The following is an 18,359-nucleotide window of genomic DNA, read 5'->3' on the forward strand; positions in this document are numbered from 1 at the left end:
ACATTTTGTGTTCCATCATCACAGATTGTACTCTTCGCTTCCTTCTCATCACCCCTTTTGCTCCTTCTAATGGTGGGTTGTTTAGAGACTGGCATTATTATCATCTTCTCTTTAATGAATTTTAACCTGCCTGTGAAATTTCCAACCTCCCTTTCAGCGTCTCTGCTGGAGGACAGTCCAATCGTCCCATTATAACAGCAGCTATTAAAAGGATTTGGAAATGTTTGGGGGGCGGCCCCATGGCATAGTGGTTAAGTTGGCGCACTCTGCTTTGGCAGTGCAGGGTTCATGGGTCCAGATCCTGGGTACGACCTACACACCACTCATCAAGCCATGCTGAGGCAGCATCCTACTTACAAAAAAACAAAATAGAGAAAGTTTGGCACATTTGTTAGCTCAGCGACAATCTTCCTCAAGCAAAAAGAGGAAGATTGGCAACAGATGTTAGCTCAGGGCCAATCTTTGTCATAAAAGAAAAAGAAGGGTGGGGGTTTGGAAATGTTTGGATTTGAAGGAATCAGATTTGTTCACTACTCTGTGTTGTGTTCATTAGCTCTCAATGGATCATGTATTAGATTCACAGTATTTTATGTGTATAATATAGACTTGCTGCCTTTTAGCAAGAATAAAAAGGAAATTAATTTATTCTTTACCTTGCTGACGTTTAGAATGTCATCAGCAGTGAATAACATGGTTTAATTTCCCAATACGTAGATAAGTGCTTGCTCCTCAAGCCTGCACCTTTGCTCTGTGATATTGTATTTATCTACCACTGACACGTGAAAGTACCCTAGGGGGCGAGGCAGCGAATATTACCGGGTGCTCGCCCGCATTTCCAACACTGAAACTGGCTGACAGGGTAGCCTGCTTTCTAAGATCCCAGAATGTAGGGGTGTATTCTGCCTTTTGTTTTGTTTTGTTAGAGGTGATTTGAAGATTGACACATTCCTCTTGATTTCGCCCATTTGATAAATTTGTTCATCTCTGTGGGTCACTGTTTTCTCACCTCTAGAGGGGGATAAGAACTCCCCCGACCAGCTCCCCCTTGTTTTCTGAGCCGCTTTGATAGCTCTACCCCCTGGAAAGCGCTCCAGCTTCCTCTCAGTTTCCTTGTCTATCCTCCGGTTATCTCAGGAAAGGAACTTAAGAGTGGTCTTCTGATGGGAACGCCTAGCTTCCCTATCGTCTGCAGTAATCCAGATCACACTGAATTCGGGTTCTGACTTTAAAAACCCAAGGTAAAACCTTATTCCTTAACCAGATGTCATTCATTCATTCGGTGAATAATTATTGAGCACTTAGTCTATGCTAGGCACTCTTCTGGGCATTGGAGATAAAGAGGTGATCAAAATGGAGTTCACATCCTTGTAAGTATATAAACATGTAAGTGAAAGATCAGATAGTGATAAATGCTATGCAGAGACGTATTATATTAGGATAATGGGCTTAGAAAGACATAAAATTACCCAGAATTTCTGATGAATAAAATAGCAGGAAAGAGATTCTAAAACAGTCTGTCCGATAGAACTTCCATGATGATGGAAATGTTCTGTATCTACACTATCTAATCCAGTGGCCATTTGCTGCATGTGGCTATCAAGCACTTGAAATGTGGCCAGTGCTACTGAGGAATGAATTTTTAAATTTTAATTAATTTAAATGGCCACTGTGACTAATGGCTACCATATTGGACAAGCGCAGTTTGAGAGCTACATTTTGGACTCAGGTGTCTATATTTATGCACAGAGTGTGAGTGATATGCAGCATTATCTTGATTTTTTAACATGAAGAGGCAAACGCATTCTCACCGTATCATCTATTCTTAGATTCATGACTAGGCTTCAGTGTCTGAGTACCTCGTTGGAAAGATACAAGCAACCTCATAAGGGGGCTAAGGAGAAGAATGGACGGTCACAAACAATGTTAGGGTGGCATCCGCAAGCTGAGGGCCAGAGGTCTGAGCAACATTAAAGGCCAGAAAGAGAGGGAATCATCATGGCGCCGTGTACCACAGGCCCCTCTGCCAGTTAGGTGATGAGGGCTATTATTTCCTAATAGAAATTACAAAACCAGCAGAAAGGCACATAGAATAATAATCAAGGGCTAGTGCTATTAAACCCTTAATAGCACTACTTAGCAAAACTAGCTAAGGTTTTGCTGCACTGAGACCAGAGCATCTGATCAATTTTGGACCTGCGCTAATTATAGTTTTCTCCCAGGAAATAGAGGAAGTAATGAGAGAAAAGACCTAATGATGACCGTCATCTTCAAATAAGGGGGTTGGTCAAGGTCTTCTGTAAAGCCCTTTTTAGCTATAATGTTCTTTTGATTCTGTGACTCAGTCATGACCAACCGTCATTTGGTGACATTAAAACAGACACCTTGGGAAAAATCTTCGAGTTTGTGATAGCTGCAGAAGGGACCACCTGGATGGGAAATATATTCTGTGACTAGACCCATTACCAAATTTTCTGCAAATGCCAAATGGGGTTTGATGTGTGTCAAAATGCTAATCGTGGACAAAGCATGGGATTTTAACATGTAGAAAAGTATCACATATATAAAATTATTGAAGATATACACATATCATCTAGTTTTGCTATCACCAAGCATAAATCATCATGACTTTACTAAATTCAGAAGACATTCCAATGTGACCAATTTAATATTTTCTTAAACCAACATATGTTTACTGGGGACTCAATAACTGTTAGTCAAAAAAAAAGCCTCAACAGGAATTAAACTTTATAAAAGGGACTCAAACAGGGGCTGGCCTGCTGGCATAGCAGTTAAGTTCACACACTCCACTTCAGCAGCCTGGGGTTCGCCAGTTCAGATCCCAGGTGCAGACCTGCACATTGCTTATCAAGCCATGCTGTGGTAGGTGTCCCACCTATAGAGTAGAGGAAGATGGGCATGGATGTTAGCTCAGGGCCAGTCTTCCTCAGCAGAAAAGAGAAGGGTTGGTGGCAGGCATTAGCTCAGGGTTAATCTTCCTAAAAAAAAAAAGAGGGGAGACTCAAACATTAGTTCTGCATCCAAGTGTAAGATATAGTTATTGTCAGATATGGTCATGTAGTAACCAAGCAAGTAATACTACATTTAAAAAAAGAGCATAAAAAGGGGCCGGCCTGGTGGCATAGGGGTAAAGTTCACGTGCTTCACTTTGCAGGCTCAGGGTTCTCAGGATTGGATCCCAGGTGTAGACCTACACACCGCTCATCATACTATGCTGTGGCAGCATCCCAATGTCAAAGCAAATAATGCATAAACAATCCATAAATCAACATCGGGGTGAGTTTATTATGGGCCAGATCTGAGGACTAACCCAGGGCCTTCCTTCCCTGAGGAAGGAGGGGCACCAAAGAAGTGGGGTGTACAGAGTGGTTATATACCCTCAAAGAGCATGTATCACATAGGATTGGAATATCCCTTTTACAGCAGTCACGAGATTGCCTAGCCGGCACAGCATAGCTATTCACACAGCAGGTAGCCGATCTGTTGTCTCGAGCTGGGTGGTCACAGGGTGGGCTCAGCAATCAATTCCTAGCCTAAGGAGAGATGCTTATCCTTAAGGAAATGCCACTGTGGGAGAAGTTGTGTCCTTGTTTTAATGGCATTTGTTCTTGTCTTTGGGACATAGTAAATGCTTTTAAGCTTTTTAATGCTTTAGCAGATATACAATGCATGCTCAGTGGCCACATCAGGCCCTTTTGGAAAAAGAAAGTCAGGCCGAATTAGTTTTACACCAAATGTCTTCCTCATATACTCCAATAGATCCTATTGCTTGCCATTTATTTATCACCACATACAAAAAATGAAGATCAGCACAGATGTTAGCTCAGGGCCAGTCTTCCTCACCAAAAAAAGAAAACCCCCAAAACAAAAAGATGCATAAAAGGTCACCAATAAGCATTTTCTTTAAAAACATGCAATATGTCAAATGAATTTCTGCCTGAAGTGTTTCTCTTCTGTGAATGGGAGCTGCAATTAAGGCTAAGTGTTGTCAACCCTCGGTGTTTGAGTGCACTGAGCAATAGAGGTTAAGCAGTCCATAAATGAACTGGCAAATAAATTATTCTAAATAAGACCGTAACATTCCTTGAGGGGAAATACCGAGGCCTCCTTGAAGATGGAACTAGGTTGTGTAGATAAAAAGAAATGAACCTGAAAATTTGTAATTATAATATTTTATCTCCAGAAAGACTCCTAGCATTTGAATTTGGGGCAAGAGGTCTTATGCCTTTGCAGGATGTGAGGAGAAGCTGGAAGAAAAAAACACTCGCTCTGTTTATGGCCAGGAGAGAAATGTGGAACTGTTCTTTCCAGCATGAAAGCGCAATAATAAGCCAGCTCTCTCTCATGGAATGAGTAAAAGACAGTAGTCTCACAATTTCCACATCATTTAGTATTTAAATACTGGTCTTTTCATCCCAAAACAGATGCCATCTAAGCTAATAAAAAGACTATTCCATGGAAGTGTTACTGGGTTTCCCTCCGTCTCCTTTCAGTGCCGTCGGCCGGGATGCTAACCAGCAGCCCCTGGTGAGGGTCCTGGAAGCTTTTGTATTTCCTTCCCACTTTGGAAATGTGTCAGCTGACGGGGAAATCAAAAGTATCTCCTCATTAGGAGATGTGTGCTGAATCTGATATTGCTGCTCATGTCTTTACAATTGGATGTTGAGTTAGGCTTTCTCCATGTGGGGTTAGTGGTAGTATATCATTTAAAAAGAAAGTTCATGTTTATAAATGTGCAGTGCTGCTGATTGACCATAAATAAGATCTTACTTAGACCAAACGTTCTCAAACTTTAGTGCGTATCCAGTCACCTGGGGGACTTGTTAAACATCTTTGCTGGGCACCCCCCGCAGTCCCTATTCAGCAGGTCTAGAGTGGGGCCTGAGAATGTATAGTTCTAACCAGTGCCCAGGTGATGCTGATGCTGCTGGTCTGGGGACCACACTTGGAGAACCGCTGCCTTGGGACTATGATGTGTTCACTGTGACTGGTGTCTTGATGTCTGAGAAGAATGAGGAAACAAAGGTTTCTTTGTGAATCCGTTTCTTCCTTCTCCTTTTTCTGATCATGCCAACAATGTTGGGTATGTCTTAAGTTTCTTTCTGGCCCAACTCTGGTAATAATCATTTTAACAGTACAGTTTTGTTATTTAGAATAGACTTTGATCTAGAAGAATAGAAAGAACAAAGCGGATAGTTGGTGCGTTTCTGACTGCCTGCTTTGTTTTGACACCATAGTGAGGTGGTGGTGGTGGAGCCCTAAACCCACCTGCTACTCCATCTGATGCCGTTTGAGGCTGACGTTTGGCATTTCACGTTTAGAGTGTTTGTAATCGTTTCCCATTACTCCATGTGGCGGTGAAGCAGTTTACCAAGAACTAGGGTGAGGACTCCTGAATGATTTACTGATGAGAAACCTGAGACACTGGGTGGAAGTGGCTGGTCTATGGCCCCATTCATGGCTGTCCCGGTCCTACATCATTGGGCAGTTGCTGGGCCCTTGTCCTGTTACCTCCCACAGCCTGCCCACCTGTGTATTCAGCTGAGGCCTCTGAAGGATAAAACAGTGACTTGGTGATGTGGCCTCTCTTTCTTAGTCACATTGAGGTTTAGTTCCCAGATGGTATCTTCCTACATCCGTTGGATGTCTGGTGTGTTTCCTGTCAGAGAGTTGTTCATTAATGCACCCAGGGTTCTGGGCAAAGGACTGGCTTCAAAGGCAGGACAGAAACCATTAGTTCCATTTTAAAATTGACTTTAAATGTCTCATCTGTAAAATGGAGGCTATAATCTCTTGTGCTTTCTGCCTCCATGATGGGCGTGAAAATTAAGTAAGATAACATACGTAAAAGGGATTTGAGACGGGAAGAGAGGAGACAGGTGTAGGTGGTGTGGTTCAGCAGGAGCTGCTGTGGCTCTTTGATGACAATCTCTCAAAACGCTAACGGAGACGCCCTCGTAAAGGGTCAGGTTAAAGTCACTGACCCTGAATGTTATCAGCCATCAAAGAATTCAAGCATCTCACTGTGAATTATGTAAATGACTATAGAGTTGCTATATCTTTGTAAGGAAAATCGAGAAGAAAAGTTCCTATTTTAGTCATCCTAACCATTCACTATTATGATGCGTTAGCCACAGACGTCGGACTAACTGTAACTTTTATATTTTGAAAAAAAGCTCTGCTGTCAGGCTGGCCTACAAATTGAGATTCAGACATCTCAGGATTCTTTCACCTTGTCTTTAATTTTTTTAACTTTGAGTAAATTGTTTTGTGCTTTTTTGTCTGTTTACTTAAATAAGGATATATTCTAAGATTATGTGAAATTATTAGAGTGCTTTGAAAAAAATGGGAGTATTTCGTAAACCTTACACTAAATTTGAGTTGAAATATGTTACCCTGAGGTGAAAACAGTTGAGGTTGGCTTCCAGAAAGAATGTTCCACCTCCAGCTATATTTTATTTTAATCGATTTAATGCAGAGTCTCCAGCTATGGCAGGATGTGTTAGCATTCTAGATAAAGGAAAGTACAGTGAGCTGCCTTGGACTGTTTTCAGGGAGAGTAAGAAAGACCCACATTTAACAGTAACACATCCCATGAGGATGGAGGGTGTTACTGGACAACACCTGTCTTCCCTTGTGTGTCTCCATTTCCTGATGTCCCTCAAAATATTGACATTCCGAGTTCAGACCTAGCTGGGTCTGAGGTCCGATTCTGCTTCTGACTGCAGGGAGTCTGCTCCAGCTCCCGGGTCCGAGGTGACCAAACAGCCAGGCATCCAGGATGCCTTCCTGACTCCTGGGATAATGCGCAGGAGCAAGGCTAGGTTCCAGCCCAGCAGAATAGATTCTCCAGGTCTTCTCTCTCTGTGTTCTGTTGGTGCCCTGGTGTGGAGAACTACCCTCCACCTCGCAGGGCCAGCCCTGGGCCATGTGGTAGAGTGTGTGGTTGTCGTACCCATAGTCCCTCACAACGCCTTTTCAGTTTACCACACCCCCCCCCCCCCATCAGTGGCCTCTTCTTGACCTTCCATGCACACTCCACACACTTACTCACTCTGCATCACACCTGACTTGGTTGACTCATCCTTTTGAGGGCCTGCCTCCAGCTAAGGATGTAATAACTAATAGGTACTCAATCTTCGATGAATAGAGGGTGTGTCAGACACCGAGCTGCATTTTGACAAGGCCTTTCTGGAGACACCCCCTTTCCCAAGGAGTGGATGAGGAATTTCCAGCACCGTGGCAGGCTGAGTAGGGTGGGAATGGAGAGATATTTTTGAATAGAGAGATTCTTGGGTACTTTTCAAATCAACCCACAAAGGAAGGAAGGTGCCTATTGCAGAGCCACGATCCCTCATCCAAAGCCTGAGGCCAGCTGTGTTTCTGAATTCAGAATTTGGGGATGTTAGCATAACAAGATGGTACATACACCTTATAATAACATCCCGAGCATGATCTGAGGCCTTGTCTGATAATTAAACACATTAATATTCACATGAAGTGGGATCATTATTGTCAGTTCAGTTTAGGATGTGCCACCAAATGAGTTTCAATTGGGTCAGGTTTTACTGGCAAAGCAACGTTTGGTTGTTACAGCTTGTAGGATTTCAGAATTACAGATAAGGAATTCCGCACCTGTAATTGTTGACAACGATTCACATTTTGGGGACACGTATAGTGTGCCAGGCACTTTGCTAAGTGGACACTTTACACATATAAACTCGTTTACTCTTCAGCATGTGAGGTAGGAATTGTTAGGCTCCCCCACTTCACTGATTCCTGCTAAATCTTCCTTTAAAAAAAACAATTGATAACTGTTAGAACTAGTAAGCAAATTCAGTAAAGTTGCAGGATACAAAATCAAGATACAAAAAAATGATTGAGCACCTGCCATGTGCCAAGGAGCAAAAAGTCTGTAGAGGCCACACCTAAAGTTACTCCAGTCGTGTGAAGGAGGCAGGCGGGTGCACAGACGTGAGTGTGCCCCGGGCTGCAGGAACAGAGGAAGGGTGCCCACCCGGGCTGCAGTTCAGGGAAGGCTCCCTGAGCAGGGGCTGCTCCAGCTCTGTCCTCCAGGCAGAGGAGGAAACCAGCGAGAGGGGCAAGGACAGGTCACTGCAGCCACTTGTTACTCCTAAGCCCTGGCGTTCAAGGTCGGCAGTGCTCGAACACTTTGAGACCACAGCTGCCTGTGGTCCTTCCTTATTTTCTTTCAAGTAGCCCTCTCTTCTCTTCTCTTTCATAGAACACCCATCTCAGCTTTCTCACAAGACAACATCTATGAAGTTCAGCCTCCAAGAGTGGACAGAAAATCTACAGAGATCTTCCAAGCCCATATCCAGGCCGGTCAAGGTATCACGCAGCCCCTCGGGAAAGAAGACACCTCCATGTACCGCGAATACATCAGAAACCGCTACCTGTGAAGGAAGAGCAGGTCCCCGTGGTGGCCCTGAGGGGGACCAACAAAGTCAGTTTGCTTGCGCTGTAATCTGTTTTGTCTCATTTTAAAAAGATAATTTCCTGTCAGTCCTTTACATCTGAAGGTTTTCCCTCTTTTTGTAACTGGCAAATTACAAATTATAAGTAATAAAGAAATGACTGACTATTTTCCTGTCATTGCCTTTGTTTTATTTTAGAAATACTTTCTTTAGGAATGTGGTCAATATAGTATCAAAACATCACATTAAGAAAATAACTTAACAGGTATTTATTGAGCACCTCCTGTGTGCCCAGCACTGTGTGGGGTCTGGGAGCATCTCAGTAAGCAAAACAGGCCAAAAAATTCCTCTCTTATGTAGAATGAAGTCAGAGTATTTTTCTTCATAGTTAACATAATTTTTTTAAATTTATTCTGATTTTTTTGTTAACTTTGTGTTTTGATCAAAAATTTATTACTTTGAAAGCCTGTGCTCCTAGGAAGTAAACACTGAAATATTTATGGATAAAAGAACAAGATGTCAACAAAGTGCTTTCCAAGGTTTAGGGGAAAAGAACAAACGGAGCAAAGTATTAGTAATTGGTAAATCTGGGAAAAAATAAACAGGAGTTCTTTGAGCTATTCTTATAATTTTTCTATAAATATGAAATTATATCAAAATAAAACAAAAACTTGTTAGTCTGCGTAACTTTAGTGGTGTGCAATCGTGTTACATGATTTGACATGTCTGGTTAGGGTTGACTCATCATGTGCACATATGGTTGGTTCTCCATATAGTCAAACATAACATGGACAACTTTCTGCATTTCCTGACAGTTTAACACAAATGATTTGATCTCATTATGTCTCTGCTTTTTTTTTTTACAAATTGTCTCAGTTCTCCCTCCTCATAAATAAAATAGAGAAGAAAACCAAGCCATCCAATGAGAGAAGGAAAAATGATCAGCCCAAATGACCTTTAAGATATCTCCAACCCCGAGATTCTGGGATTCTATGGAAGGTTCTAGATGACAGATAAAAATTAAACCCCTAATTAACAGACATTTTTGATTGATGCCATCATAAAACCAGGATTAGAGAATGACAACATAACAGGCAAGAGGAAATTTGTGTTGGCCCAGTTTAGATATCTACCACAATCAATAGCTTGCTGCTGGGTGCGGGATCTCACCTGAGACTTCCCAAGTCACAGAAGAATCCCGAGTCGCTGGGGAGGGGTCGGGTTACAGATCAAACACTGATCTTCATTTTTTTAAATGTATTTTTAAGATGGCTTCTTAGAGGTCCATCTCCTTATGATAGGAATGAAGTCTTTGTCAAGACCTGGAATCTAGGTCTTCTTTCACAATCTTCTTTCACTGTTAAGTAAGAAGAATAATGCCTTCTTTGTTGGCATACTGTGAAGTTTAGAGGTAATGTATGTGAAACGTGTGGCCATGGTTCCTGACACATAAAGTGGCTCAGTAAATAGATAGTTGCCGTTGATGCCGTGGTGGTGGTTGGTGGTGTGACCATGGTGTCTTTACTACGAATACCCTGGTGTCCTCAATTTAAGGCAGCTGCTTAAACATGATTAATGTGATTTTGACATAACCAGATGGTGTCTGAACTATTCGTTTTGCCATTAATTCAGGTTACTTGAATTTTAGCTGTGCAAGAAGGCCTTACAAACTGATAGCAAAGTAGATATAATATTTAGCCTCTAGAAAGAGGTTAATGACCCCGAGGAGCATGTAAACGAAGTGGATATATATATATGAAAACACTAAAAAGCAAATATGTGATAGAAAGTATAGAGCCTGCTCTAATTTTCAGACCCAAAGGGAAGAAGCATGTAATGATAGAGAACATGAGCTATGCCCCATCCCATCAAGTGGCTGTGGAACTCTGAGCAATCACTCAGTGTCTCTAAGCCTCTATTTTCTCATCTAGTATAAAGGGTTGTTGAGAGAAATAAGATAATACCTGTAAAGCATTTGGCATGGTGTCTATCACATTGTAAATACTCTGTTAGCTTAATAAGATCACTGATAATGTGTAATGACCACCCCTTGCTAACTAGGCACCTGAGCATCATCTCAGAACAAGACCACGTGCCCACCCTCTCCATGCCCTAGTCACTGAAAAAGGAGACTTCCGACTGCAGTTTGGCATTGTAGGTTCTAATTCTTTAAATCAAACAATCTGAATGAACCTTGAAATACAGATCATAAGTTGAAATATCAGCAAATAATGACATCCTACAAAATAAAATTTTGTTGACCGTGTTATCATTCTAAAAGCAAAGTGAAAACGTTCACATTAAAATACAGTGGGAACCTCCTAGGAGTGTATGTGTGATGATGGGGGGGGGACATGCTTTCTTAAAGCCACTTTGTATAGTTGTAGACACCACAACAGAGGAAGCCGTGTCTTGTTTTGTCAAACCTGGAAGTGCTTTGGTGTTGGTTGGACTTTTCCAGCTTACACGCTTCTGCCATGCTGTTGCAAAGGCTGGAAGCATCTAGTATACAAATGGTCTGGCATGAAAAATCATTCTTTTTTCATGAGGCAAAATCCACATGACTGTGATCTGGTCCTCAGAAAAGTTTAACTTTAGTTTTAGATTTTGTGGATCCAAATGGAGATACTTTGTGTGAATCCATTTCTCCAGAGAAAAACGACTCCTCTCAGAATTCAGATAGCCTCTGTTCTTCACTGACATGAAAGTAAATTAGTTGCCCCCTGAACATGAGATTCCAACTTTGGTTGGATTTCTGTAGACGGAGAATTCAAAAAACATTCTATATCTTATGATGTTTCACAGTAAAGCTTTTTTTCCCAACTCGGTGAGTGTTCTCCTTCTTAGAATTTACCAGATGCTGAGTCAGAAGTGTTTTCTCCTTTTGGAAAACACTGTGCCTGGCACATGTCCTCACACGTGCCCTTGGGGTGGGCTGGTCAGAATGAAACCGCTGAGCGTGGCTGGAGAAGGCGAAGCTGTCCTCATGTCCCCAACATGCTTTTCTTGAAATCACGTTTTGCTCTTTTAAAATCAGTTTAAAGATACATTTCCTTTTGCTGATTTGCCCCCCTGGCATTTTTTTTATTTGTTCTGTTGATATAAATACCGCTTTTCAGAATCTCTCCTGCCTGGCAAACAATAGAGCTAACTGATGATTGTTCTGGTTAAATGAATCCTTTATTGAAGGAAGAATGATCTATTTTACTTCCTTATTAAGACTTAATTTGCTGCCTCTGGAACAGGTGATGGGTTATTTTGGAAATTGCACGTGTGCTGATGGGTTCCTAGCATCCGTTGGTTTCTCTACCCGCACACGAGCAGCTTTCCTCAACAGACTCTCTAGTCCCCCCTTCATTTTCAGAAGCTGGAGGGCCCTTTACTCATAAAGAACAGTGAGCTGTCATTCAGCTCCTGCTCCCCATACACTAAATATTTTTATGGGTTCATTTCTTTGGTACATTCATCTGAGTGGACTCTGATGTAATTGGCATCCAATTGGTAAATAAAAATCATAGTCTGAATTGATCCTCGATAGTTGGAGAAGACTTTTTACACAAAGAAAATTACAAAACTAGGCCATTTGCAATCGTGTATAGAGAAAGACTGGGAAATAGGATTTGCTAAACTAGGCAGCAGCCAAGATGCCGGTCACAAGAAAGAGGAACGTGGCCTGGGTAGTGGGGAGAGAAGCACAAAGTCTGTTGCCTCACCTTAGTTGCAGAAATCAGGAAAGTGCCTCCATCTGCATTTTCTTTGCTGCTAAATAAAAAGTAAATCATTCCAGCTCTCTCCCTAAAGCCATCATTTTTCCTTTTAAAATGGGAATTATTGCTTAAAATCAAAGTTTCTTCCTCTTTCCTTGTCTTTCTCCCCACTTCCCAATCATTGTACTTTGGAGGTGGTTGGGCTGGTGATTAAGTTAACATCTGGCCCCAGGATAGCATAATATCTAAGACAGGTGCAGCCAAAGATCCTGCACGCAGGGAACAGTGGCATCGTGACATCCCTCTGGCTACAGTAGCTCTGTGGGCCTCTGGTGATTTCCTGTGGGGAGGGAGTGCCTGCTTAAATTTGTGTGTAGGGATCTCTGGCTTATGTTAGAAGACATTCTGGAAGTGTATGGGGGAGGGAAGAAGGTTTGCGCGTGTGCTGGGCAGCTAGGGTTCAAGTCTGCACCTGCTGTTTTGTCCAGCACTTCCCTCGTCTAAGGAGTGCCCCACCTCCACACCACCCACCAGGACGCCTCCCTCTGCCCCCGAGCCATGAGGTCAGGGCAGGAGAGTGAGATGAAATTCCTCTTCTCTGCTCCTCCTTTCCTTGAATTTGTTGAGCATCAGCAGTGTGCTTGGAGCCATGCTAGCTGCCGGAGTTTCACAAGTGAAGGGTGAGGAAGGCTGGTCCTCGCCCCGAGGAGCCTGCAGTAGAGAAGGAAAGACAGATGTGTAAAGCATCTCATACAAAATAATTTCTCAAGATTCCAGCTCTGCATAAAGCCCCTGGGGCCCCCAGGAGGGTATAACTAACTTTCTAGGGTAATGAGGGAAATTTTGACTGAACTTGGTTTTGAGAGAATGAGTAGAAACTTGACACGTAGGGTAGCAGAGAGGGCATTCAAAAGAATGATGAAAGAGGGGCTGGCCCCGTGGCCGAGTAGGTTAAGCTCGCGCGCTCCGCTGCAGGCGGCCCAGTGTTTCGTTGGTTCGAATCCTGGGCGCGGACATGGCACTGCTCATCAGACCACACTGAGGCGGCGTCCCACATGCCACAACTAGAAGGACCCACAACGAAGAAGATACAACTATGTACCGGGGGGCTTTGGGGAGAAAAAGGAAAAAATTAAAAAAATCTTAAAAAAAAAAAAAAAGAATGATGAAAGAAAGGAAAACAGCCTGTTTGGGGGGCCCAGAAAGTCATTAGGCGTAGCTGCACATGGGATGGCGGTGGGAGGAGGGGGAGATGATGAGAAAGGACAGGTCAGGAAATAAAGTTGGAAGGTAGGTCAGGTGAGATTGTGAAGAGCCTGGGGCTAGCACAGTGGTTCTCAAACTTGTTGCTCTCAGCACCCCATTACAATGTAAAAATTATTGAAGATCCCATTAGCTTTTGTTTATATGGGTCCTATCTATCAATATTTACCACAGTTAGAAACTGAAACTGATAACTTTTAAATATTTATTAATACTCTAAAAAAGAACGATAATAAACTCATCCCATGTTAACATAAACAGTATATTTTTTATGTAAAAGTGACTTTTCCAAACAAAAAAAATAACAGTAATAAACCCCATCATGTTATCAAAAATAGTATTGTTTATGAAAAGTAACTTTTTCAAGACAAAAAACTGTAATGAAGATTGGCATTATTTTACATTTTCATATCTTTTTTGTATCTGGCTTAATGGAAGACAGCTGGATTCTGTGTTTTTTTTTTTGTTTGTTTTGAGGAAGATTAGCCCTGAGCTAACTACTGCCAATCCTCCTCTTTTTGCTGAGGAAGACTGGCCCTGAGCTAACATCCATGCCCATCTTCCTCTACTTTATATGTGGGACACCTACCACAGCATGGCTTGCCAAGCGGCACCATGTCCACACCAGGGATCCGAACCGGCGAAACCCAGGCAGCTGAGAAGCAGAACGTATGAACTTAACCACTGCACCACTGGGCCGGCCGGACAGCTGGATTCTTGAATCTTCTGCATTCAATTTGTTTTGATACATTGTTTTGGTTAAAGCATATGAAGAAAATCCATCTTCACACAGATATCAAGCTGGAAGAAGGAGGAATATTTTAATAGTCTTTTTAGGTGTATTCTTTCTTACAACACAAAAAATCAGCAAGTGAGAGTTTCTGAATGGTTAGTTGCACTGTGGAATTTAAAACTATATCAATGAAATTTTCAGTCTGTGACATGAAAATCCATTAGTCTGTCTTGCAGTTAGGATGGATCTTTTGCCCAAGCTGGATTTTGTAACATCACACGTTGGTCATTTGGAAAATACTGGTTCACTGAGTTTCACAGATCTTCCAAATGTTGACACATTTCGTTTATAGCCAACTCATCCTCTAGAAAAGCTTTTAAGTATTGGGAAACTGCCAAGCTCATAGTAGTGGATACAAGTCCTCCAAAACTCTGTTTGCTTGAAAGCTTAAATTTTATCCTTGGCAGCAAATACTGCCAGTTTTCCATGCAATGACAGGCAGGCTTCCTTTGTTCATTTTCAAGAAAAAGGCTGCCAAATACCCAAGTCTGATAATTATAGTTCGTCTGACTGTCCTTCTTTCAAGTAAAAATGGTCTTCCATGAAAAGAGTGGCTGGTTCGGCTCGCAACTCAAACAACTACAACGCTCCTCAAGGTCACCGTTGTTCGTGGGTCCGCCGCTGAAGTGCTTTAGGGGCACTTCCCATACCAATGCGTGGAAAATTTCAAAAGACACTACCCAAGGGGAGATTTGTTAAAATGAATCCCTTTTACTGCTTTATCAGGGGCATTCCTAAGTGAAACAGCTTGTGTACTGAATGTGCGGCGGTGAAGCACACTCCACGACAGATACAGACGGTGTTCCTGCCTTGGTTCGTGCTAAGGCTCCAGCAGTTTTACCTCTGTTGCTTTTGCACCATTAGTGCCAACATCAACACAGTGAAAAAGGCAAATAATATCTTAGTATCATCATGAAAATAGACTGACCTGGCCAGTTCCCTGAACGGGTCTCAGGAACTCCCATGGGTCTACAAGTTGCATTTTGAGAACTCCTATGCTAGGGGATTACAGGCTTCAGGTGTTAACGTGTGTATAGTTGGGACCCACTGAGAGTCTTGAAGAGAATATTTTGGTTGGACATTCTCCTCTGGGCATTCACAGCATCCTGACTTCTTAAAGCACTTATCATACTGTTCTGTAGACCGTGTTACATGTCTGTCTCCCCCGGAAGTCTGAGCACTGTGAGAGCAGAGCCACATCCACTCATCTGCAACTCCCAAGCCCAAAGCCCCCGTAGCTGGCACTCAGTAAATGCGATCAAGTGAAGGCTCTGAGGGCGACTCTGGCAGCATTGTGACACTGTGGAGGCACAGGATCAGTAGGAAACTTGAATCATCCTCTTGCCATTGAGTGTCTAACCCATTTAGAAAAATGTTACCTCATTCCTGTTTTGAGAGATGTCCAAGGAAGTGTTGACCGCACCTTCCTTTAACCTCCCACTTCCCAAGCTGTTCTGTGACTCGGCCACCACCTGGGGTGTTCTGCGTACAGTTGATATGGCTTGTCTCCCTGGAGGAAAGAGATAGAATTTGCTTTTACCTATCACATCCGAAAGAATCAGCAAGTGCAGAACCTTAATTTTGTTGGATTTGCTCATTGTAACATACTAAAAATTGTATTAAGAATGTTGAAAAATTTTAACTATGTACCTTCTCATCCCTATTTATTTACTTTTGATGGCTTTTTAGCAGGGCAAGGTAGACTAGAGATGATATTAATATGCTTTCTTTTTTACTACTCACTTAACTGTGGAGGGTTATAGTGTAACTTTCCACTTCCAGATGAACTAGCTACAAAGGTCTGGCTTTTTCCAAGAGATGTTACTGGGTAACAATTTTGTTAAATTTGTCTTTGCCTTAATAAAATCTAATACCTCTGAAAAATCAATCTCAGAAAAGTTACGTGTTGGCAAATCACGTGCAATAAAAGCCTTTATGAATCTCTCTTCCCTGATTATGAAGTCATCTTTAATCCAGTTCAATAAAACATTTAATTTGTCTGTATCTTCAGAGAGAGAAATTCACAGGTCGGCTTATTCACAGAGAACATTTAGTAAACGGAAGTATGTGACCTTTCTAATCATCATTTCAGGTCAATTAAGCTCGTGTAAAAGGTATATTTTATCTTCTCCTCATGAGATCTTTGGAACAAAGATTGAAATCTTTGGGATAATAGAATTAAATGTCTCTATAAACCTTCTGAGAGTATTCTGCACTAAAAAAAAATTGTCTATTCAACAAACTCAAACTACTACCTGCATTAAGGAATTGTATTTTATATACTTACAAGGGTGAGTTTATTATTATTTTTTTTAACAAAATCAGCTTGCAGGGTGTTGGCAGCCACAGTGAAGGGCGTCCTCTGGATCCGGGTCACAACTGGCTACAAGTGGAAATATCCCATACCTGCACTTACCCAGAGAACTTAATGTACTCCAGGGGGTTGGGACCAATCCAGGGTAATGTGAAGCTATTGTTTTCTTTAGTAGTGGTACTAATCTCCACCTTATGCCCTGGGGTGTGATATATTTTGATTCATGATCTTGCTCCATGGGGAGGGGTTTCCACTTGGCCATCCCTACTCTGAGAATTCTTAATCCACAGTCCAAGGCTACAATGTGGAGATTACTCCAACTGCCAAGTATATCCATTCCAATTACACATTCAAGATCTGCGGAAATGACCACCATAGACCTGTGGGTCCACGGTGAGCTGGACATAGACTCATCTTCATTTATTACGTGGGCTCTGGGAGCCCTTATTCTAACAAGGGACCGTGATGACACTGCATTTCCAGGTATTAGTGTCAACTCAGGTCTGCGGCTAAGAGTCGTTAAAATGTCTGGGTAGTTTCCTTTCCCCAGAGTCCAGTTACTCAAGTAAATGGCCATAGGTCACTTTGGGGGAAAGACAGGAGGACCTGCCATGGGATATCCTAGCCATGTGTTGCAACGTCCTTCCTTTCTAAGGATGCAGCCACTTCAGTCAGTGCGCACTAGGTCTGAAAATTGCTCAGGTCTTGGAATTGAGCAAGGGATTGTGACTGTTTATTGGGGTGTCCTCAGCCTCCTGCTCATTCATTCTTTCTCTGGTTGTTAGGCTGCACTCTTGTTGATTACCTAAATCTATTTTCCCCCCAGGGACATCGTGCTCTATAAGGCATCTTCACCTTGTGGGTCAAGCCCCTTGGCTGCTTGTCCCACTTTACTGGTACATACAGTAATTGAGGCCTCCTGGCTTTGGCAAGCAAGTGCTGCCACCAGACCTCTATGGTTTGAGGATCCCACAATCCCCATGATTATCAATAAGCTCAGCTCTGCCACCACCTTTCCTGTCTACGTTAAGTCCTGGCCTGCAGAGGCCACCACAGAATTCCTGATGATGCTGGTGCCCCTCATGCCAGCGCATTCCTGGTGGCCTTGGTGAAGGGTATGTCTTCTGGTGGGTCTTCTGGCCTCACGTGATGAACACTTGCATTCCAGCATTCCCACTTCCTCAGGCTCTTTATTCCTTCTTCTAACAACTGCCAGGGAAATTCAAGCATTTCCAATTTGCTCAGCATGGACCATCACTTTCCCTGGGCTTCTAAGAGCCACCCTAGCAGCAACTTTGTTCCATCCTACAGTGTCCTTGCCAGGGCATTAAATCCTATATTCCGAGAAGGTGTCTCCAAGTCAATGTATTCTTGCTTACCTAGTCTTACATTCCGGCCTCTTGATCAGGCCCCTCAATAGAGGTGAATGCCCTTGTAGATGGGATGATTTAGGTATCGAAATCCAATGGTAGGGCACTCTCCTGGCTTCTGCTACACATGTTAACTAACCGTCATAGCTCCTTTGGTGTGCAGTCTCTTTCCTCCCTTACCTGCCTAGCATATCCCCAGCCTAGTTATGCTGGGATTTAACCCTAGTTATAGGCCTGATGACGAGGCCAGAAGATGTCACAGCCTCTCATGAGGGGTCACCTGTTGCTTTGTTGGGGAAAGGCCTCTGCAACATCTTCTAGCATGGGGGGAGTGCTAGCTCTTACCAAAGAGAGTTCTGCAAGCCCTGAGAGTTCAGGGGTCTGCAGAGCCAATATCCTCAGGGGCATCCATCCAGATGTCCCTATCCTACATGTCAGTGTCCCAGATTTTCTCCA

The 18,359-nt window shown here is 42.7% G+C and overlaps 1 protein-coding gene across 2 annotated transcripts in view; it reads left to right on the forward strand.

The window, feature by feature from the left end:
- FIG4 (FIG4 phosphoinositide 5-phosphatase) overlaps positions 1-8,623 on the forward strand; it is a 116,299-nt gene extending 107,676 nt beyond the window's left edge. For both annotated transcript variants that reach the window (XM_001504014.7, XM_070225406.1), the window contains one exon: positions 8,264-8,623. In XM_001504014.7, coding sequence (XP_001504064.2) covers positions 8,264-8,441 — 178 coding nt within the window. In that variant the 3' untranslated portion in view covers positions 8,442-8,623. The remainder of the gene's footprint in view (positions 1-8,263) is intronic.
- The last annotated feature ends 9,736 nt before the right edge of the window (positions 8,624-18,359 follow it).

The sequence above is a fragment of the Equus caballus genome, chromosome 10 (genome assembly GCF_041296265.1).
Source record: "Equus caballus isolate H_3958 breed thoroughbred chromosome 10, TB-T2T, whole genome shotgun sequence".
Taxonomy (NCBI): Eukaryota; Metazoa; Chordata; class Mammalia; order Perissodactyla; family Equidae; genus Equus; species Equus caballus.